Source organism: Eretmochelys imbricata, chromosome 1 (genome assembly GCF_965152235.1).
Source record: "Eretmochelys imbricata isolate rEreImb1 chromosome 1, rEreImb1.hap1, whole genome shotgun sequence".
In the NCBI taxonomy this organism is placed as follows: Eukaryota; Metazoa; Chordata; order Testudines; family Cheloniidae; genus Eretmochelys; species Eretmochelys imbricata.
In genome coordinates this window covers 193,333,696-193,356,694 of record NC_135572.1, presented here as the reverse complement: position 1 = coordinate 193,356,694, position 22,999 = coordinate 193,333,696, and the positions used below count along the sequence as shown (strand labels likewise).

Below are 22,999 nucleotides of genomic sequence, written 5' to 3'. Positions count from 1 at the left end.
GATAAAATTACTTGGATAACAAGACTATCCAATGTTGTCATGCCTCACTGTTTCAACCAATCTGTAAGTACTAATGATTGATATAAGATGTAATGTGTGGGGATGGATTATCTGACTTCTGTGTGGTGGTTACATTTTTGTCTAAAGTACTTAGTGGTGGCTACTGTCAGAAATGAGATATTAAAAAAGATAAATCTCGGGTCTGATCCAGTGTGGCAACGGACTTGTTTTTCTATGTAATAAGTCACATTTGTACAAAGAATGCAAGTATTTTCACTCTTAAATTAAGAACCTGTAGCTGAATACTTTGTGACCATTGATTTTATAAAACAAAGGGTTCCCGATCACTGGTTCTGCTGCTAGCCTGCTGAGTGACCATGGGAAAGTCACTTTATCTCTCTGCCTCCATTTCCTCATCTCTGAAATGGGGATAATGATACTGACCTCACTTATAAATGTTTTGAGACTTACTGATATGTGCTATGCAAGGTCTAGGTATTTTTGTCTTTTTGGTATTGTAGGTTAAGGTGGAAAAAAAAAACACAATTAAGACCTTAGTCTGTATTGAGTAACCCTCTTCTTGACATAAGTATTACGAAGTAGCCTCCTATTTAGTTTACTAGGGCCCTTCATTTACCTTTGTCAGAAAGCTTGTTGCCTTGGTATGTCAGACATATTTCTTACATGAAATGATATTAGACAAAATATTAAAAATGTTAAGATTGTTGCAAAGTGAGGTGCTTACAAATTAAATAACATGAATTAAGACTGCCTTTTGAACATAACTTGGGCCGCTTGAGTACATAAATTATGATAGTGTTCAATTACATGAACATATTTTTTCCTCAGGATCCCTGCCTCCTTCAGTTGCAGAATGAGCAACTGTTGAATATTCATTTTATGTTCAATATGTGACCCCTGCTTTATTTACTGCATATCATTCAAACCCTGCTCTGAGTAGAGAATCTTCTCATGAGCTTTTCTGTGGGCTGCTCATTGAATCTGAGTGCTTGACAAGCATCAATGAAACTGTCTTTACAATGTGCTTATAAGGTGATGTGATATTACTTCTTGTTACAGAATTGAGCCACAGATAAAGGCAAAAATTGTCACAAGTTACCTCTTGCTATGGGTGCCCAATTTGTGATGTATAAGGCCTGTTTTTGTTTGTCAGATTAAATTTTATAGCATATTGGGTGTTCGAATAAGAGCTCCCATTAACTTAGATTGTAGTTGTGGTTGCTGAGACCTTCTGCAAATCAGTACGTAGGGTCTCAAGTCAGCACCTAGAAATGAGATGCTCACAATTAGTGAACACGTGAAAAGTTGGTATAACTGACTTTGTGGCACAGGAAGAAGATTTTCCAGGGCCGTGTAAAACTGCCCAAACTATGAGACTGACCATTATGTTCCTGCAGTTCCTTACCTTATCACAACATTTCCAACTTTGATTTAAAAAAAAAACCCTCAGTACACAACTGTTTTCCTCTTTGAGTGATTGTCCCTATGCATATCACACATGTAGGTATGCATGCTTGCCATGTGCCCAAGTCAGGAAATTCTTCAAAGCAGCATCCATTGGTCTGCACACATGTGGTAGCTCTCCTTATGCTCCAGACTAAGGATAGAAGAGGCAGTGTGGGTTGACGCTGTTCAGGGATGGAGCACCCACGGGAAACAAAAATAGTGGGTGCTTAGGTGTGGCAGCTGCAAATCAACTCTTGTGGGTGCGGGCCCCCCCCTCAACCTTTGGCGAATGGCAGGATTAGGTGTTTCCAACCAATCAGGCTGCTGCATGCCACAGCTATCCGCTGTTTGGCAGGGAGCCAGCAGATGAGCTCTTTCGCAGCATGTGGCTATAATTCCTAGCCCGGCTCCCACTGCAGGTAAAAGGGTGCCTTTTCAAGGGCAGAGGGAGCAGAGTACCATTTAGGAAGGGCAGAGAGGGCTTCTGCTGGTTCCTGAGTTTCCTACCACAGCAGAGTGCAAACAGGAAAATGAACTGCCTCTGCTCCACTGTCACCTTAGCTGTGAGCTGAGCAAGAAGTTTCTTTGGCGATAGGGCTGTTCCGGAAGAGCTGGATAAGCAGCTCCTCCCTCTCCCTCGGCTGTAGGAAATGTAAATGCCCCCTTGTGTGGGCTGCTGTGTTTAGACCACATCCGAAGTTCGCCAAGATGGCTTCCGTGTTTCACATAAATCTGGTTATTCAGCTTCCAGCCTTTTATCCCAAACCTCATCAGGATAATAGGGAAGCCATCCTCAATACACTCGTATGAGGAGAGCCTTGACCTTCTATTTGGACAAGATAAGAGCCTTCAGAAAATCTTAGACTCTTCCTCTCTGTTGCAGACAGGTCAAAAGGTACTGCGATTTCAGCTCAGACTCTGTAAGTGAGTGCTGGGCTGTATTAAATGGTTACAAATTGTGTAGTGTAACACCCCCTTCTTCAATATGCCTGCATTTTACAAGGTCAGTCTCCTCGTCCGTCACTTTCTCCAAGGGTATCCCTGTATCAGAAATCTGCGGAACAGCTACTTGGGCATTGGCAAACACCTTTGCAGAACACTCTGCCATCCTGAGGGATTCAGCTGCAGATGCCAATTTTGGTGCCACCTGTTAGACTCTACTCCGAAGTCCCAGCCTCCAGTCATAGGAACTGTTTAGGAGTCTCCTACAGTTGAACACCCATAGGGACGCTACTCGAAGAAGCTACTTGCCTTGTGCAGTAACGATGGTTCTCTGAGATGTGTGTCCCCAAGATGATAGCACCATATAGCCCTCTGGATGGAAACTGAGTCCTTGGTTTGTCTTGTTGTGTACATCACAGAACACAAGGATGCGCTCCAGTATTTTTGTTTATGGGATGGAATATTATAATTTTTATGAAGACAAAGAACCTGGTAGCAATTGCCACAAATGTGACCAGAACCCAAGACTTTGAAGAGTGTCAAGTGATAATTTGGTGCCCAGTGTATGGGCCTTATTACTAGCGAACACCAAGTATCCATCTTTAGGAAATTGGGGCATCCAAAAATAACTCATTTTGATCAAAGTTGACATTGATTTAAAGTATTTACTCAGTCTACAGCAGAAACTTGACCCTCTCTCCCACCTGGCAGGTTACAAAGTTATTCATTAAAATGTGGGTTCTGAGAGATGTGCAGAAAACACTGCTTGTTGTAGTGCTAGTGCTCAGTATGCATTAGATCTTGTGCTTAATTTGTCTGAGAAGTAAGTAAACCATTGAAGTTCAAGTAGACTTGCAGAGTATAAAATATCGTGGTGAAATCCTGTTAACCATGGGATCTGAGTATTCTAATACCTTTCCCTACTTATGCTTAGAAAATTGTTTTATTTAACTTTTAACACACACAGCCAACTCAAAATTAAGACCATCATGGAAAATTAAGAATATGAAAGGAAGTTACTGACTGTGAATCCTACCTTTAACAGGAGTGTAGAAAGTTAAAAGGCTGTACAAGGTGTGCTTCCATTCTTATCTGGTGTAATCAACAGGATTCATACTTTTCATGCGTAGTCCTCCTAAAGATGGCTAAACTTATAAAGTAATGCAGTATTGTAAGGAAAGAAAGAAGTTACAAGGTGGTATGGTAGCTTTCAAACACAGTGTGAATGTTTTGTAATTCTTTAAATTCCTTGCAGATGGTAAAATGTGAATATAAACAGTAATTTCTCTAATTAATTGTTGGTTTTGTTAGCATCACTAAGACTGAACCGTAGAGCCAACTTTAACAGCAGGTAATTAATTTTGAGATTTTAATTTAACACTTGATACAAAAGACCTTCTCATTTACCCACGCACAGATATGACCCTGCTACAAATAATAGGAGTACTGTTTTATCAAATATAGCTTTTAAATAGTCATGACTGACTTTCCTACTTCATATCACTGTGAAATATTCTTTTCAGGCACAAAACTTTAAAACTACACCACCTTCAGCTTTTAATCTCACATTTTCTTGACAAAAAATAGCTGTGCAGACGGTACAGCCTGGGCTGGAGCTTAGACTCGAAAGCCTACGGAGGAGGAGTGGGCTTCAGAGCCTGAGCTCCAGCCTGAGATGCAACTTCAAAGTGCTGTCTACGTAGCGATTGTTAGCCTGTTTAGTGTGAGCCCCACAAGACTGGGTCTGCTGACCAGGGTTGGGAGGCTTATGGGTGCAGGCTCCCTTTAAGAAGTGTTCTGCTCAGCAGTTGTTCCGTCGGGGAGACCACATTAGATAACTTCCTAGCCAAAGAGACCAATTTTGATAAGTGGTTCCTCCAAATCATAGAGTTCTCTTCTGTGCAGCCAGTTTGCTTCTTCCTCAGCTGGTTCTGCACGTAATGACCCTATGCTACAAAGGCATGTTCCTGTGTTCTCACCTGCCCAAGTTTCCTGTGTCTGAGGTTTTTTTGAGCCTCTTAAGCTCTGCTTTAAGACTTACCATCAGTGCTTGACTTTGTTTTCCTGCTTTTAGACTTTGTTCTCCAAATTCAGCCCTTTCAGACAGACTTGGTCTGATTGGGAAAACAGGATAGCTAAAGTCTCAAGGAATCAATGTGTTTCCATTTGAATGGGAGCGATCAAGATATAATGAACCTCTGTTGTTCTGGATCTGGGAGATGCATGAGACAGCCCTGACAACAAACGGCAGATTCAGCTGACATGGAGTTATTTAATCATAAGCAATTTAATAACATCCGTCAGAATTCAAAGTTGTACTTAGTCCTCAAATTGTCAGTCCATTTCTGCTCTACTGAATAAAGAAAGTTAGAGGAAATTTTAGGGAGAATGACGAGCAACCTTGACTTCAGACTGGTATCTCTGCAGTAGAGTTGTCTAACACCTTATTTTATGGTGGCAGAAAAGATAAATTAGCTTTTCCTATTAATTCAGGTCTCCTTAATCTAGCCAAGGAAATTTGTGTCTCAGCTTCATCATCATCATCAATAATAGAGATGTACCAACTCCCTTGGGCAAAATCCATGATAGTATCTGTAACATACAAATTTGCTTACTGGTAGCAGTTTCACTCCATTCACTGGGACAGGGAATTGCATAAACTGGATGTTTCTGTTAGACCTATTCCAGCTCCTTGGTCTTTTGTATCACCAATTACCAGGCAGCAATGTCTTGTAACTACGTATTATGGAACACCATTGAGCTCCTTTAACAGCTGTTTACCAGAGGAGCAAAAGGAGGTTGCCAAGACTCTGGTCAGTGTGTCGAATTCAAGCAAAGCACTTACTGTGAGCAGCTTATGATCTGTTGAATATTAGCTCAAGACCTATGGCCATGGGCACAGCCTTAAGGAGACGGGGTTTGTTTAGATTATGTATTGAAAGACCTCAAATGGCCTAGCTCACCTTGACACATAAGAGGGGTGAGGTAATGTCTTTTATTGGATTAACTTCTGTTGGTGAGAGACAAGCTTCCTGTGACCAACATGACCACAATAATACTGCATAGCTCAATTTGGTTTATTAAGTCAGGTAGCCCTGTGTCATAACCAAATAGCTAAGGGTAGCCTAGAATTCCTTCTTACCTGTAAGGGGTTAAGAAGCTCAAATAACCTGGTTGGCACCTGATCAAAAGGACCAATGGGGAAAGAAGATATTTTTAAATCTGGGGGTGAGTGGTAAGACTTTTTGTGCTTTTGGTTTGTGTGTTCTCTGGGGAAGCAGAGAAGCATCAGGTCAGAAAACTTCTTCTCCTAAAATTATCCTAAAATGAGTCTTACTTTTTTTTTTTTTTTTTTTTTTTGCAATATTAAGTAAATAAGGCAAGGCACGTTAGATTAATTTTTGTTTTTAGCTTGTGAATTTTCCCTGTGCTAAGAGGGAGGTTTATCCCTGTTTTTTTTTGTAAATTTAAAGTTTTGCCAAGAGGTGAATCCTCTGTCTTTTAAATCTGATTACACTGTAAAGTTCCCTTCCGTCCTAATTTTACAGAGGTGCTTCTTTTACTTTTTTTCTTTATTATAAAGTTCTGTTTAAAAATCTGTTTTACCTATTTGGTTGGTAGATTATTCTCAAGCTTCCCCAGGAAAGGAGGTGAAGAGGTTTGGGGGGGATATTTCAGGGAACAGGAACGCAAAGTGGTCCTTTTCCTGAATTTTTGTCTAGCACACTTGATGGTGGCAGCAGTACCCATCCAAGGACAAGAAAGGATTTGTGCCTTGGGGAAGTTTTTAACCTAAGCTGGTAAAAATAAGCTTAGGGGGTCTTTCATGTGGGTCCCTACATCTGTACCCTGGAGTTCAGAGTGGGGAGGGAATCCTGACATGGTGGCAGAGTGGTGGGATCATTTTGAACCAGAAGCACAAACCTCAGGATAGTAAAAGGACTTGTTTTTTTTCTTCTTTTAGCTGAGAGCAGCTGGAGGGTTTTTTCCTTCTGCCTCAGGGTGGAGTAGTTAAATCCTGCAAGGGAATTCACAAGCTGTGTGGGGTTCCCCCCCTCCCTTCCTTTCTAGCTCTCGGGTTAAGCTAGGCTAAGTGCAGAAAGGCTAGGATGACAGAAAGTGACTTCCAGAAAAAAACTGGAATTGGACAGATTTGAAGCTGAGGAAAGACAGAAGGAACATGAAAGACAGCTGGAACTCAGACGGATGGAGATTGATGCACAGGTGACCAGAAAAAAAAAGCTGCTTGGGAGGTAGGAACAGCCAGAAAAGAGGCTGCTCATGAGAGAGCTAGGGAGGCCCAGAAGCATACTCAAGAGAAGAGGGAAAGAGAGAGAGAGCATGGATTGGCTGTTACGGAGTTGAAGAAACAAAACCCTTGAGCTGCTGACTCAGCTTTCCCAAAAGTCCACAAATGGGAGCACCTTTGTCCGCAGTACGACGAATCCAGTGATATTGCTGAATATTTCCTCATCTTTGAGAGACTGTGCACCCTCCATGCAATTCCTGATGATCACAAGATGACCACATTGGTAGCAAAATTGACTGGAAGAGCTCTGGACATATTCAACAAGATGCCTATTGAGAATGCTTCTAACTATGGTAAATTTAAGGATTTGGTTTTGAAACTGTTTCAAATTACACCTAAAACTTAGAGTAAAATTTACAGTCCTTAAGAGAGGGGCTGGACTAAGTAATGTGGCTTATGTAAACCAGATGAAGGATCTGTTGGATAAATAGGTCAAAGGCAGGGATGTAACTAGCTTTGAAGGGATGTGTGATTTGGTTGTCCAGGAGCAGTTCCTGACTATGACCAATAATGATGTAAAACACTGTTTATGGGATAAGAAAATGGACTCAGCAAAAAGTCTTGCTTCTTATGCTGATCAATATGAGCAGTTCCAGACCGTCAGAAAGGCAGGGCAAATTGGAACAAAACGGGTGGAGGTAGCAGAGAGGAACAACCCTGGTTGCAGTTTGGCTGGATACCAGAAGGGACACCGCAAGACTACACCCTACCACCAGGGGCAGCCCAAGGCCCCAGCTACACCCGAAGGAAAACCCCAGACACCTTATCATCCCACCACACCATTCTCCAGCAACCCACCCCACCCCAGTGACCAGTCAGCTGGGCGATGTTTTAAATGTAACAAGCTGGGGGCATGTAAAGGCCAATGGCCCCCAAAACCCCAATAGATTACAGTTCATTGCATCGGGGTCACACCAAAGGTCCTCAGGCCCAGATGCCTCCGGCCCAGATGCCTCCCAAATACCCTCAAAGCGAAGGGAAATTGAGAGTGTGGGCAGGAAGAAGGTTTTCGCATGGAGGGACACTGGTGCAGAAATGTCAGCTATCCACCAATCCTTAGTGGACCCCAACTTAATCGACCCAGAGGTCCAAGTGATGATTCAAACCTTCAAGTCAAACTTTTTTGACTTGCCGACACCCACAGCCAGGCTAAGCAAGCCTTCGCACCTAGCTCTATCCCTGAGCCTTCTATAAGGGCCCCGTCTGTGTTACCAAACACCCAGACTGAGGTGGTGGAACTGGACCCCATGCCAACGTCTGCAACAGCAGTAGTGGATCCAGTTGCAGAGACCAGCCAGAGCCAGCCCCAGAATTGGAACTGGCGAAGCAACCAACACCAGAACCCTGGTGCTTGCAACCCCGTCTACAACTTCAATGCCAGAGGGCACCACTGAGCCTGCCCTGGCAGCAGCAGATAAACCTATGGAAGAGGCTCAGCTGGAGCCTGAACCCCAACATAGTGCACCAGCGGAGAGCTGTTCACAGTCAATGCAGCCCCATCACCTGCATCGCTTCCAGAGGGACCAAGCCCAGGTCCACAATCCAATGAGGAACTGGTGTCTCCAGCATCAAGGGAACAGTTCCAGGCCGAGCAGGAAGCAGATGAAAGCCTCCAGATAGCTTGGACTGTGGCCCGGAGCAACCCACCACCTCTCAGCTCTTCTAATCGATCCAGGTTTGTTGTAGAAAGAGGACTTCTGTACAAGGAAACTTTCTGGTGGACACCAGGAAGACTGGCATCCTCAGAGACAGTTGGTAGTTCCAACTAAGTACCGGGTAAAGCTCTTGAGCTTAGCCCACAATCATACTAGTGGCCATGCTGGGGTAAACAGGAACAAAGACGGTTTGAGGGAGTCCTTCCCCTGGGAGGGAATGGGTAAGGACGTTTCTACCTATGTCTGGTCTTGTGAGGTGTGCCAACGAGTGGGGGGGGGGAACCCCAAGACCAGGTCAAAGCCCCTCTCCAGCCACTCCCCATCATTAAGGTTCCCTTTCAGCAAGTAGCTATGGATATTCTGGGTCCTTTTCCAAAAGAGACACCCAAAGGAAAGCAGTACATACTGACTTTCATGGATTTTTGCCACCTGATGGCCCGAAGCAATAGCTCTAAGCAATACCAGGGCTAAAAGCGTGTGCCAGGCACTAATGGACGTTTTTGCCAGGGTAGGTTGGCCCTCCGACATCCTTACAGATTCGGAAACTAATTTGCTGGCAGGGACCATGAAAAGCCTGTGGGAAGCTCATGGGGTGAACCACCTGGTTGCCACCCCTTACCACCATCAAACAAATGGCCTGGTGGAGAAGTTTAATGGAACTTTGGGGGCCATGATACATTCGTAAATGAGCGTTCCAGTGATTGGGTCCTAGTGTTGCAGAAGTTGCTCTTTGCCTGCAGGGCTGTACCACATCCCAGTTTCCGGTTTTCACCATTTAAACTTGTGTATGGTCGTGAGGTTAAAGGGCAATTACAGTTGGTGAAGCAGCAATGGGAGGGTTTTACTCCTTTTGCAGGAACTAACTTTCTGGACTTTGTCAACCTACAAAACACCCTCCGAACCTCTTTAGCTCTTGCTAAAGAAAACCTAAAAAATGCTCAGGAAGAGCAAAAAGCCTGGTATGATAAACATGCCAGAAAGCGTCCCTTCAAAGTAGGGGACCAGGTCGTGGTCTTGAAGACGCTCCAGGCCCATAAAATGGAAGCATCGTGGGAAGGGCCATTCATGGCCCAAGAGTCCCTGGGAGTTAATTATCTCATAGCATTCCTCACCTCCAGCCGAAAGCCTAAGGTGTACCATATTAATTCTCTAAAGCCCTTTTATTCCAGAGAATTAAAGATTTGTAAGTTTACAGCCCAGGGAGTAGATGACGCTGCGTGGCCTGAAGGTGTCTACTACGAAGGAAGTGATGGTGGCTTGGAAGAGGTGAGCCTCTCAATGAACCTCGGACTTTTGCAGCGACAGCAGCTCAAGGAGCTGTGCACTAGCTTTGTACCGATGTTCTCAGCCACCCCAGGACAGACCAAACGGGCATACCACTCCATTAACACAGGTAATGCTCGCCCAATTAGACCCCAACCTTACCGGGTGTCTCTTCAAGCCAAAACTGCTATAAAATGGGAGATCCAGAACATGCTACAAATGGGTGTAATCTGCCCTTCTAACAGTGCATGGGCATCTCCAGTGGTTCTAGTTCCCAAACCAGATGTGGAGATACGCTTTTGCGTGGACTACCGTAAGCTAAATGCTGTAACTCGCCCAAACAACTATCCAGTGCCACGCACAGATGAGATATTAGAGAAAGTGGGATGTGCCCAGTTCATCTTTACCTTGGACTTAACCAAGGGTTACTGGCAAGTACCGCTGGATGAATCCGCCAAGGAAAGGTCAGCTTTCATCACCCATGTAGGGCTGTATGAATTTAATGTGCTACCTTTTCGGGCTGTGAAATGCACCCACCACTTTCCAAATACTAGTAGATGGTCTCTTAGCAGGACTGGGAGAATCTGCAGTCGCCTACCTTGACAATGTGGCCATCTTTTCTGATTCATGGACAAAACACCCGGAGCATCTGCAAAAAGTCTTTGAGCGCATAAGGGAGGCAGGACTAACTGTTAAGGCTAAGAAGTGTCAAATAGGCCTAAACAGAGTGACCCACCTTTGACACCAGGTGGGTCAAGGAACTATCAACCCCCTACAGGCCAAAGTGAATGCTATCCAAAAGTGGCCTGTCCTAAAGTCAAAGAAACAGCTCCAATCCTTCTTAGGCTTGGCCGGATATTATAGGCGATTTGTACTGCACTACAGCCAAATCGCCACCCCACTGACAGACCTAAGCAAAAAGAAACCGCCAAATCCAATTCAGTGGACTAAAAAGTGTCAGAAGGCCTTTAACCAGCTTAAAGTAACACTCATGTCTGACCCTGTGCTAAGGGCCCCAGGCTTTGACAAACCTTTCCTAGTAACCATAGATGCATCCAAGCGTGGTGTGGGAGCAATTTTAATGCAGGAAGAACTGGATCAAAAATTCCATCCTGTCACGTTTCTCAGCAAAAAAAAAAAATGTCTAAGAGGGAAAGCCACTGGTCAATTAGCGAAAAGAAATGCTATGCCATCGTGTACGCTCTGGAAAAGCTACCCTCATATGTTTGGGAAAGGTGTTTCCACTTTCAAACGGACCATGCTGCGCTGAAGTGGCTTCATACCATCAAGGACAATAACAAACTTCTTCGGTGGAGTTTCGCTCTCCAAAATTTTGATTTTGAAATACAGCATGTTTCAGGAGCTTCTAACAAGGTGGCTGCACTCTCCCATGAGTTTCCCAAAATTAACTGGTTAAAATCGTCCTTGAAATGTGGAAATTGTTAGTTTTATATAATCAGTAGTATATCTAAAGGTGCGTGTGTCTTATTAACTCTGTTTTCTCCTAAAGGTCCAGGAAGAAATCACAGCCAGTGTGGTACAGGCTGTCCAGCACCATCTGTGATTTGGGGGGCGTGCCATAACCATACAGCTAAGGGTAGCCTCGCATTCCTCCTTACTTGTAAGGGGTTAAGAAGCTCAAATAACATGGTTGGTACCTGACCAAAAGGACCAATGGGGAAAGAAGATGCTTTCAAATCTGGGGGGTAGAGAGGGGAGGCTTTGTTCGTGCTCTTTTATCTTTTGTTTTTAGTTGTGAATTTTCGCTGTGCTAAGAGGGAGGTTTATCCCTGTTATTTTGTAACTTTAAAGTTTTGCATAGAGGTGAATCCTCTGTCTTTTAAATCTGATTATCCTGTAAAGTTACCTTCCATCCTAATTTTACAGAGGTGGTGCTTTTACTTTTTTTTCTTTATAATAAAGTTCTGTTTCTTAAATATCTGGTTAACCTATTTGGTTGGTAATGTATTGTCAAGCCTCCCCAGGAAAGGAGGTGAAGGGATGGAGGGGGATATTTTTAGGGAACAGGAACTCAAAGTGGTCCTTTTTCTGAATCTTTGTCTAACTCACTTGGTAGTAAGAAAAGGAGTACTTGCAGCACCTTAGAGACTAACAAATTTATTTGAACATAAGCTTTCATGAGCTACAGCTCACTTCATTCACTGAATGCATCCGATGAAGTGAGCTGTAGCTCACGAAAGCTTATGCTCAAATAAATTTTAGTCTCTAACGTGCCACAAGGACTCCTTTTCTTTTTGCGGATACTGACTAACACTGCTGTTACTCTGAAACCTGTCACTTGGTAGTGACAGCAGTACCCATCCAAGGACAAAAAAGCATTTGTCCCTTGGAAGTTTTTAACCTAAACTGGTACAAATAAGCTTAGGGGGTCTTTCATGCGGGTCCCCACATCTGTACTTTAAAGTTTAAAGTGGGGAGGGAACCCTAGCACCCTGACTATAAAGATAACCGCACACAACAGAAAGGTAAAGTTTTGCAATCTGGAGCCCAACCTTCTTTGCTTGCATCTGTCTGAATGATTAACATTTTCAAGGTGGTTATACATTACTCGTTTACCTCATAATAAAATTAGAGGTTAGCTGCATAACTTAGCATTGTCCAGTTATTTAGAAAATGTCAGAAGAACATATTCCATTGTGCTTTAAATTTCCGGTTACAGAGAATCAAAACAGACCTGTTAAACAGAGCATACACGAGTCTTAACCAATCATTGTGCTGTTTCTTAATCTTCATAAAGAGTGGTGTGTGCTTGCTTGAATTTGAGATTTCTGAGATGCAGTTCTTGATTTAGATATTGAAAGATTAGGCAGTGGGCCCAGTGTAACTATTACAAAACAGTGTCTTACTAATTGGCTCTCGTTTTGTGTGTTTGGTGTTTTTTAATCCTGCTATTCAGTGTGTGACTGAATTTATTTCTTGAAAGTAAGTAATAACTAAAAATTGTTTAAAAAATATACAGAAGTAGATAATTCCTTTCAGAGATAATTTTAAAAGGGCTAAATATTCTCCTTCAGTGTCAGCAAACAGAATTCCGTGGCGTTATGCTTGTGTTGTTGTACCGGAAAGTGAAATGGACTACCAAGTGAACTCTCTGAATTTCAAACAAAAACCTGTTGAATATTGTATTTGATTGGTGGGAGTGGTGAATAATGAAGAGGACATGTCATCAGGATGTATGTGGTACAAGCAAACAGGGTTTCAGTATTGCCAAATGTAAAGACCTCCATGTAGGAGGGGGAAAATGTAGGCCATATTTCAAGGATGGAGTCCTCCATTCTTGGAAAAACACTGAGTCTGAAAGACATGGGGATTATGGTGGATAATTAGCTGAATATGGGCTAGCAGTGTCCAAAAGGGCCAATGCTTAGAGGCCTTAATAGGGGAGTGTTGATTAGGAGTAGGAACGTTCTGTTATCTCTACAGTTGGCACTGGTGTGACCACTAGTGGAATACCATGTCCAGTACGTCGGTGCCCACATCAAGGAGGGTTGTTAATAAATTGGAGAGGGTTTAGAGAAGAGCGAGAATGAAGGATTAGAAAATATGCTTTTGCAGTGAACTAAGGTAGTATAGCTTATGAAAAAAAGTGCTTTGACTACTGGTAGACATGTATTCCACTTCTGATGTGCATGCACCCCATATATTGAAGATCAGAATTCTTTGCAGCAGTGTCCATTGGTCACATCTCTTACTCTGACCCCTTCCCCTTCATGGGGAAAAAGAGGGTAGAGGGACTAACTGATCCTCAGTTCCTTTCAACTGCTAATTACTGTAGGACAGAGCCAGTTAGCAGTGTTTACTTTTTCCTGTCAAACGTTTTATTACGATTTTTCTAGTTGAATATTTTATTACTATTTTGTAAATGGTTAATTATTTAGTCTAGGTATTAAGTGTAGTGTGTGTGTGAAGTAGCTTTTAGCTTTCTCTAGGTTTTATTGTTTGCCTTAAACCAGTGGTTCGCCTGCACATCCCTCGGCCCACACCGCTTTCTTCAGCCCCCATTGGCCTGGAGCGGCGAACCGCAGCCAGTGGGAGCCGTGATCAGCCGAACATGCGAATGCAACAGGTAAACAAACCTGCCTGGCCCGCTAGGGGCTTTCCCTGAACAAGCGGTGGACCAGAGTTGAGAACCGCTGCCTTACACCATAGTGTAATGTGGGGACATAACCCGCTGGACTTAAAATTTTGGGAGTTCTGTGGGGCTGTTTAACCCATTAGTGACTCGCATTCAAGGTATTGTTACTGTTTACTCGGGAGACGTGTTTAAATAAAAAGAGTAAGGACTGTAAAATAGTCACTAAGGGGGCAACTAAATGTAGGGACAACAGGATGAATTTGTTCATTTTAGAGAAAGCTGTGAAGCCAGTCTTAGAACCAAATGGAAGACAAAATCTCCTAGTCCCAGACAGTCGTCAAAAAGGGTCCTGGCAACTGCATTATGTCCAGGCTCTGCCTGTTCCATCCTCTGTGCTGCAAACAGTGACTGTCATTGCTCACCTCTGAAGTACAGAGGAAAATTCCCTCAGAAGACTTTCTCAGAAAAGAAAAGACAGTTGGTTCACCTCTTTCTATCTCCAGGAAGAAATAGTGCTGTATGTAAGGGAGCAGTATGACTGCTCAGAGCTCCGGTACGAAACTGTAGAAAAACCTGAGTGTCTCTGGATTAAGTTTAGAAGTGTGTGCAACAAGAGTGATGTAGTGGTGGGAGTCTGCTATAGACCACCGGACTATAGCAGGGTCCTGCACTTAGGACGGAAGAATCCAATGCACCGCTACAGACTAGGGACCGAATGGCTAGGCAGCAGTTCTGCGGAAAAGGACCTAGGGGTGACAGTGGACGAGAAGCTGGATATGAGTCAGCAGTGTGCCCTTGTTGCCAAGAAGGCCAATGGCACTTTGGGATGTATAAGTAGGGGCATAGCGAGCAGATCAAGGGACGTGATCGTCCCCCTCTGTTCGACATTGGTGAGGCCTCATCTGGAGTACTGTCCAATTTTGGGCCCCACACTACAAGAAGGATGTGGATAAATTGGAGAGAGTCCAGCGAAGGGCAACAAAAATGATTAGGGGTCTAGAACACATGACTTATGAGGAGAGGCTGAGGGAGCTGGGATTGTTTAGTCTGCAGAAGAGAAGAATGAGGGGGGATTTGATAGCTGCTTTCAACTACCTGAAAGGGGGTTCCAAAGAGGATGGCTCTAGACTGTTCTCAATGGTAGCAGATGACAGAACGAGGAGTAATGGTCTCAAGTTGCAGTGGGGGAGGTTTAGATTGGATATTAGGAAAAACTTTTTCACTAAGAGGGTGGTGAAACACTGGAATGCGTTGCCTAGGGAGGTGGTGGAATCTCCTTCCTTGGAAGTTTTTAAGGTCAGGCTTGACAAAGCCCTGGCTGGGATGATTTAACTGGGAATTGGTCCTGCTTCGAGCAGGGGGTTGGACTAGATGACCTTCAGGGGTCCCTTCCAACCCTGATATTCTATGATTCTATGATTCTGAAAGCAGCAACTGGCTCTTTATTTTGGCAGGAAGTAACTTGGAAAACTTGTTGACTGTTATCTGCACCCAAGCAGAGCACTGCTGCAGCTGTCAGTCTGCTGCTAGCACCTATGCTCTTGGCACTGGGTCAGTTCTCTCAGCTGCCTGCGGCATCAGCTTGTTTTGTGCCAGGCCAGTTACAGCCCCTACAGGGCTGACTTGCTTAAGTGCAGGCATACTCAGAGAAGCTGATGCTTGTACCTGTATCTGGAGGCTGTTGCTGCTTTTAACATGTCAGCTCTGGCTCTTCTAGCTGTAGAGCTACTAATGCCATTATTAATATTGCCAGGTCAACTTATGGAGCAGCACCACTTGAAACCAGTGTGTACAGCATGGAGTCATTTGGCAGTTTTCATGCAACCTGACCTGACTTTGTCAGGAGTTTCTGTTAATCAGGAAGTGCTTTCGAGGTCATCTGGGTGTTGTTGTGGTAGGCCTTTTTCAGTGGATAATTCTCAGATGTTCACACAAGCAGCTCCTTGCCCCCTTAAAATAAAGATCATGGGTATTCCTCTTTAAAGCTCTTTTCAGAGTTGGAATATTTTACCCTCTTACCCTTCAGTGTCTTTTTTTTTTATGACCCATACATATTAGTGTGTCAGGTCAGATATGGGTAAAAACATGTTAGTTCAAAATCTCCTTCCTCCCCACCCCCCCAAAAAATCTATACTTGTTTTATCCATATGAACAAACTGCTTGGCCTCACTGGTCCCCATGGCCATATCCTAAATCAGAACCTCCTTCAGTTTCGGTTTCTAGCGTTAGATCTCCTTACCATAGGATCCACCTATCATGCAAAAGCATTCACAGCAATCTGTTCATATTACTGAGACAGACTCTTCTCCATATCTGTCTCTGTATGAACGTATAAATCGGCAACAAGTTTCTGAAACAATTCCAGAGCATATTCCATTCTTTTCTCAGAATGAGGCTCTGGCTCTTCATCAGATAATTATGGGTTATTTCAGGGCTTAGTCGGCAGAATGGTGGATGCTTTGGAGATCATGGTTCAGACTATTCAAGGAAAAGGACGTAATATTTGACTCTTGGCATACATCGTTGTGAAAGGCTTTCGTTTCCTGTAAGTGAAGCCTTATTAAAACCAACCTAACTATTATGGCAGACTACAGTGTCTATATTGCCCACCTACAAGAAAATTGGAAAAAAGTATTGAGTCCCTTCCACAGGCTTAGAATATTTCTATATGCATCCTGATCCAGGGTCTTTGGTGGTGACCACTGCACAAGAGAAGTCAAAATGTAAGTTCTTTAGGACTACTGCAAAAGAGTTGTTGAGATTGGACATTTAAAAAAATGGTATTTGTTGGGTAGCCTTCAATTTGGCATAGTGAATTATCAGAGCCTTCTGTCACATTTATGATTACCTTATGTGGAGCAGAGTTACTGAGGACAGGCCTATGCTACAGGGTTCAGTCGACCTAAGCTACACAACTCCAGCTACTTGAATAATGTAGCTGGAGTCAATGTAGCTTAGGTCAACCTTTTGCTGTGTCTAGTTGGCGCTGGGTCAACAGGAGAAACTCTCCTGTCGACTTATCTTATGCTTCTTGTTCCGGTGGAGTACTGTAACTAATGGGAGAGCGATCAGCAGTCGATTTAGCGGGTCTTCACTAGACCCGCTAAATCGACCCCCCTGGTGGATCGATCACCATGCATCAATCCCCCGGTAAGTGAAGACAAGCCTTGTGTATGTTGATAAACTCTGATCACACCTTGGAGAGTTGTTTATGGAGAATCAGATAATTGCTAAAACCTCCCTACAGGTCTCAATTGATGCTTCTGATAAGGCATCAAGGGCACCAATGGTTACTGTGTGGTGTTCGTCATGGCTCTGTCCTCTGTTACTAAGGGATGTTCAAACTATGTTGAAAGACCTCTCCTTTGAAGAGTCTTCTACTCTGATCTAAAACTTAATGACTCATTAGCTATGTTAAGACTCTGGTGCCACATTACTGTCATTAGGCATCTACCTTTCCCAATATAAAAAGCAGTTTAATATTATACTTAACCAAGACAGCATTTCACTACTCCTTTCTTTCATCCTTATCAAAGAACATTCGATTTCTGTAAGAGGATAGATAGATATGACGGAGACCTTTTTCAACTTTGAATGCTGCTAAGGTGGCTCAGTCATTTTGATGTGTATGTCGAGAGCTGCCAGCCAATTTGGATCAGCTTTCAGGGACGTGCACAGCGGCCCCACCTCTCTCCAGAGAAGCTGCCTGGAGCTCCCAAGGAGGCTGCATGATGAAGGGTGCCGATCCCTTCTGCGACCACAAGCGCAAACACCAGGGTGATGCATTGCATTGCTGTTGGTAACAGCTATTCAGGAGAAACAGGGAGGGGACACTGCAGGGAGGGGACACTGCTTTGCCTCCCCAATTCCCTACCTGTACTATGTAGGTTGTTGTGGCTGGAAAAAAAATCCACTGGTGGCTGCATTTAAGAAACGCTGTTCTATGTACAGTGACACAAAAATTTGGCATGGCCCTTGAGGATGAGCTCTGTTCTTAATTTCTAAAACTAATTGTCTTGGTCTTGAACACTTGATGGAGTTGTAAGTATTGTAGAACTTTTAATAAAAGCAGTGAGGTGTCTGGCACACCCAAAGAAGCTAATTTGTAAAACAGTGGATTGGGACTAAGTGCTGATAAATGGTGGAATGAAAGTTAGTAGTGTAGACGAGTATTAAGCAGAAGAAAACGGATGAGGAGTGAAAGCAGGACAGACTCTCGCCAAGATAAGACATAAACAGTTCTGACTGGCTATTGCCTTTTAGGCACTTCCCTGAACACTAAGGGCTTGGTTACACTTACGAGCTAGAGCGCATTAAAGCAGTCCCAGGCGCCCTTGTTCACTACGCGTCCACACTGGCAAGGCACGTAAAGCGCTCTGACTCCATGGCTAGAGCGCTCCTCGTACTCCAACTCCACGAGAAGATTAGTGCTTGGTGTCCCTTGGCTGAAACGCCCGGGTGTCAGTGTGAACAAGGTGTTGCATTACTGCGCTCTGATCAGCCTCTGGAAACATCCCATAATCCCCTTAAGTCAAGTGGCCACTCTTGTCATTGTTTTGGAATTGCCGCAGGAATGCGGATATGCCCGTTGAAAGCTCCGTTTCTGACAGCCGGCTGCTTATCTGCTCCAAGACAAAGCAAGCCATTTGTGTGGAATGCTGTGTTGGGGGGCGGGGTCTGCTGCTGTCTGAACTTACAAGACAGCATGCCGACATGCTTTCAGCCCCCCTAAAACCCACTCTCTCCCCCTGTCACACACCCCCCCATTTGAAAAGCAGGTTGCAGCCACTTGCATGCTGGGATAGCTACCACAATGCACTACTCTCTGTGGCCATTGCAAGAGCTGCTAATGTGGCCATGCCACTGCACTTACAGCTGTCAGTGTGGACAGATTGCAGCGCTTTCCCTATTGTGCTCTACGAAGACTGGTTTAACTCAAAGCACTCTACATCTGCAAGTTAGCCATGCCCTTAGACAAGATAGAAGTTAAAGAAAAGAGTCTTTTGGTGGATGACAAAAGTTAAATGTCTGACTTGGCCACAGACTTATCATATGGCATTGGACATTTCACTTGCACTCTTTTTTAATCGGTAAATGTTGGTTAACATTGATTTCACCATAGATGCACAGACTGACAAAAATATGCCTGTTGATGATTACATTTTATGGATAGCTAAAGTAAGAAAAATGCTGCTTTGGAACTTATTAGAGTTTGATTTAAGGATATTTACATTTTGTTTTGACACGTGACTTTTACAATGTGTGTTTGATGGTTACAAAGCTTCAACTGTTTGAATTTCAACATCTATTCATTATATAATTGTCGTGACACCTTCATAATTTCATGCAAATATGAACATTAAAATTGATCTTTATTTTTTAAAAGGTTTAAACACAGTTCTTCAGTTATAAAAACATAAAAATAAATTTCTGCCAAATCTAGTTGAGTGTTGGTAATGGAGTACATTACTCAGCATGGGAACCCAGGAGCTGGTTGTCCACTTCTGTGCACCAGTCCCTAAAACCTGCCTCCAGGGAAGTATAATGCAATAGAGTAATAAATTAATTAAGGTTTTAAATGAAATGCAAGAATTACAGCTAAAGGTGAATAAGTGTCTTTAGATTTGATACTCATGTTTGATGAAACTCAACTAACATAACATTTCTTTTTTTTTAGGTGCCTTGGCTGGACCAGTTGTTGATCCACATGTAACAGCAGTTTGGGGGAAGAATGTCACCCTGAAATGCATAATTGAAATAAATGAAACAATAACACAAATCTCATGGGAGAAGGTACATGGTAAAAGTACACAGACCATTGCTGTTCATCATCCTGAATATGGGTTTTCTGTTCAAGGAGAATACCAAGGAAGAGTGTCGTTTAAGAACTACTCACTCACTGATGCAACTATCATCCTAAACAATATAAGCTTCTCTGATTCAGGAGAATATGTATGCAAAGCAGTTACATTCCCACTAGGAAATGCTCAGTCATCAACAACTATAACCGTATTGGGTATGTTTGCTTCTTAATTTTATATTTGATTTTTTTTAACCCCACTATTTTACTCCGCCCCCCTCCCCCCCCCCCAAAAAAAAAGGCTAAACAAACTTCATAGGACTTGGCTACATGGAGACATTATGTGTGCCAAGCTGGGGTCTGAATCTACAGCACACTATTTTGCCACGTACTGATTGGCTGTGTTTCTTCCTACAGTGCACTGAAAGTTCAGTAGTGGGGTTTGACAAATGTTTCAAATATTGTTAGTGGGCTCCAGCTTCGAAAGGAAGTGATCAAGTTTTTTAATGCTGTGATTTACAAAAGTATATAACTTATTCTTCTGACTCAGGTTTACTTTAACAATCCTCATGGCTGACTTAAGATAACACAGAGCAGGTGTTGTTATGCAGTATTAGTTGATTCGTGAAGGTTTTTTGGTAGACGTAGCCACATCCATGAGAGGGCTACAAGCCTTTTTGATTCCAAGTCATTCTTAGTGATTTGGGGAGGATTTACATATTTTAAATCGGAAAATCCAAGCACTCTGTCAAATAATCCTAAAGATGAGAATAGTGTGTATGTTAAAAATAATAATAATAATAAAAAAAAGTAGGTAATATAGTTGGGCCTTTGCTGCGAGAAGGAGAAAATAAACATTGAGTGATGAAATTAATATACTGGGCAGTGCTTGCTGAGTGAAGAGTCTCTCTGATGGATTGCAATAGGCTGAGATGAAATTGCTGCTACTTCAAATGTTTGACAAAAATTGGTAAAATAGTGTAGTTAATTAAAAAAGTTCACATTCTAGTATATTTTAAAAATAAACTGCACATGAATGGGAGAAATTTCAAGCATTTTTATTTATAAGCTTTCTTCTCAAATTTTAGAAACAATTCAACTAAAAGCAAAAAACAATTTAACAAAACTTGTCCTGAAATTTTGAATAATAAACACAGCTGTTGACTTGAATGGAAAAATCAATATATAATTTAAAGGAGCTCTGTTAAGGACGTTTCAGATGTATTGATCTGATGAGCTACTAAATGACTATAGGAAGGCTTTTGATGGTGAAATAAGTAAATTGCTGTGTACTATTTTAAAAAGAAACTTAATGGCTCATTAAAGGATTAAGGAGGGCAGTCTAGCAAGTATGAAGTAACTCATTTTTTTTCCAAAAAAATTGGGTATTTTAAAATGCTTGAAGTAAAAACTTAACTGGGGCCTTGTCTTACTAATCCACATTCTTATGTTTTCTTATTTGTTTAATATTAATGCCATGAACAATAGTTAAAATGAGATTAGTTTACTTATAAATTAGTAATTTTAACTAAAACTCTGCCTAGAGATACATACATGGAAGAAAAAAGTGTAGACAAACCCTCACCAACGTGAGGTGAAACTCACGAAAGCTTATGCTCAAATTTGTTAGTCTCTAAGGTGCCACTAGTACTCCTTTTCTTTTTGTTTCCATTCTGTAAGTAACTTTGCTCTTGGGTATAACAACTTTTTTGTAAAAAAAGACCACTGTACTTAAGCAAAATAAAAATATTTTCTGAAACCACTATTAATATGATGGAGAAATCCCTGAAAATAGGTGAATAATATATATCTTTAAACATTTTCAGCAATAATGTTAGTTTTAATACACAAGGGACATGTTTGTGGCAATGACTGTAACATAGCTCTAGAATTAATTTTTTTGGTATTTGTCTCCCAGTTACTCTACTAGCACAGTAAGTCTCAGAACTGCTTCTGTGAAATATGGACTATTGTTTTCATTGTGTGATGCTGTTTTTTTACAGCTTGGATTTGAAGTAACATGTTTCTAGTTTCTCAGCTTTTTTCTTCAGTAAAGAATTAAGTTAAAAGGTTGAATGAGTAAAGAGTTCCGTGTTAAGTAAGGTGCAAAAGAATTGCTTGTCAGCTGAAGACCTCTGTTGGTGAGGAATGGGGCACCTTGAAAAATAGTTGGATATGAAGCAATTGTTTGTTGTAAGGACAATCAGGAAGGCGTTTGCCCTTCAGACTGTCACTGTAAGGACAGATAAGGCAGTGATAATGGCTTAGATGGTGCATTGTAGAATACCCATGAGACAGATGATGATGTGTGGATAGAAAGTCTCTGGGACTACATGTTTCAGAGTAACAGCCGTGTTAGTCTGTATTCGCAAAAAGAAAAGGAGTACTTGTGGCACCTTAGAGACTAACGAATTTATTTGAGCATGAGCTTTCGTGAGCTACAGCTCACTTCATCAGATGCATACCGTGGAAACTGCAGCAGACTTTATATATACACAGAGAATATGAAACAATACCTCCTCCCACCCCACTGTCCTGCTGGTAATAGCTTATCTAAAAGCCATTTCCAGCACAAATCCAGGTTTTCTCACCCTCCACCCCCCCACACAAATTCACTCTCCTGCTGGTGATAGCCCATCCAAAGTGACAACTCTTTACACAATGTGCATGATAATGAAGTTAGGCCATTTCCTGCACAAATCCAGGTTCTCTCACTCCCTCACCCCCCTCCAAAAACCCACCCCCATACACACAAAAACTCACTCTCCTGCTGGTAATAGCTCATCCAAACTGGCCACTCTCCAAGTTTAAATCCAAGTTAAACCAGAACATCGGGGGGGGGGGGGGGTTAGGAAAAAACAAGAGGAAATAGACTACCTTGCATAATGACTTAGCCACTCCCAGTCTCTATTTAAGCCTAAATTAATAGTATCCAATTTGCAAATGAATTCCAATTCAGCAGTTTCTCGCTGGAGTCTGGATTTGAAGTTTTTTTGTTTTAAGATAGCGACCTTCATGTCTGTGATTGCGTGACCAGAGAGATTGAAGTGTTCTCCGACTGGTTTATGAATGTTATAATTCTTGACATCTGATTTGTGTCCATTTATTCTTTTACGTAGAGACTGTCCAGTTTGACCAATGTACATGGCAGAGGGGCATTGCTGGCACATGATGGCATAAATCACATTGGTGGATGTGCAGGTGAACGAGCCTCTGATAGTGTGGCTGATGTTATTAGGCCCTATGATGGTGTCCCCTGAATAGATATGTGGGCACAATTGGCAACGGGCTTTGTTGCAAGGATAAGTTCCTGGGTTAGTGGTTCTGTTGCGTGGTATGTGGTTGTTGGTGAGTATTTGCTTCAGGTTGCAGGGCTGTCTGTAGGCAAGGACTGGCCTGTCTCCCAAGATTTGTGAGAGTGTTGGGTCATCCTTTAGGATAGGTTGTAGATCCTTAATAATGCGTTG

At 42.6% G+C, this 22,999-nt stretch overlaps 1 protein-coding gene across 1 annotated transcript in view; it reads left to right on the top strand.

Annotated features, from left to right (window-relative positions):
* Nucleotides 1-22,999, top strand: part of NECTIN3 (nectin cell adhesion molecule 3) — a 115,611-nt gene that overhangs the window by 16,347 nt on the left and 76,265 nt on the right. The window contains exon 2 of the mRNA XM_077817023.1: nt 19,410-19,748. Coding sequence (XP_077673149.1) covers nt 19,410-19,748 — 339 coding nt within the window. The remainder of the gene's footprint in view (nt 1-19,409; nt 19,749-22,999) is intronic.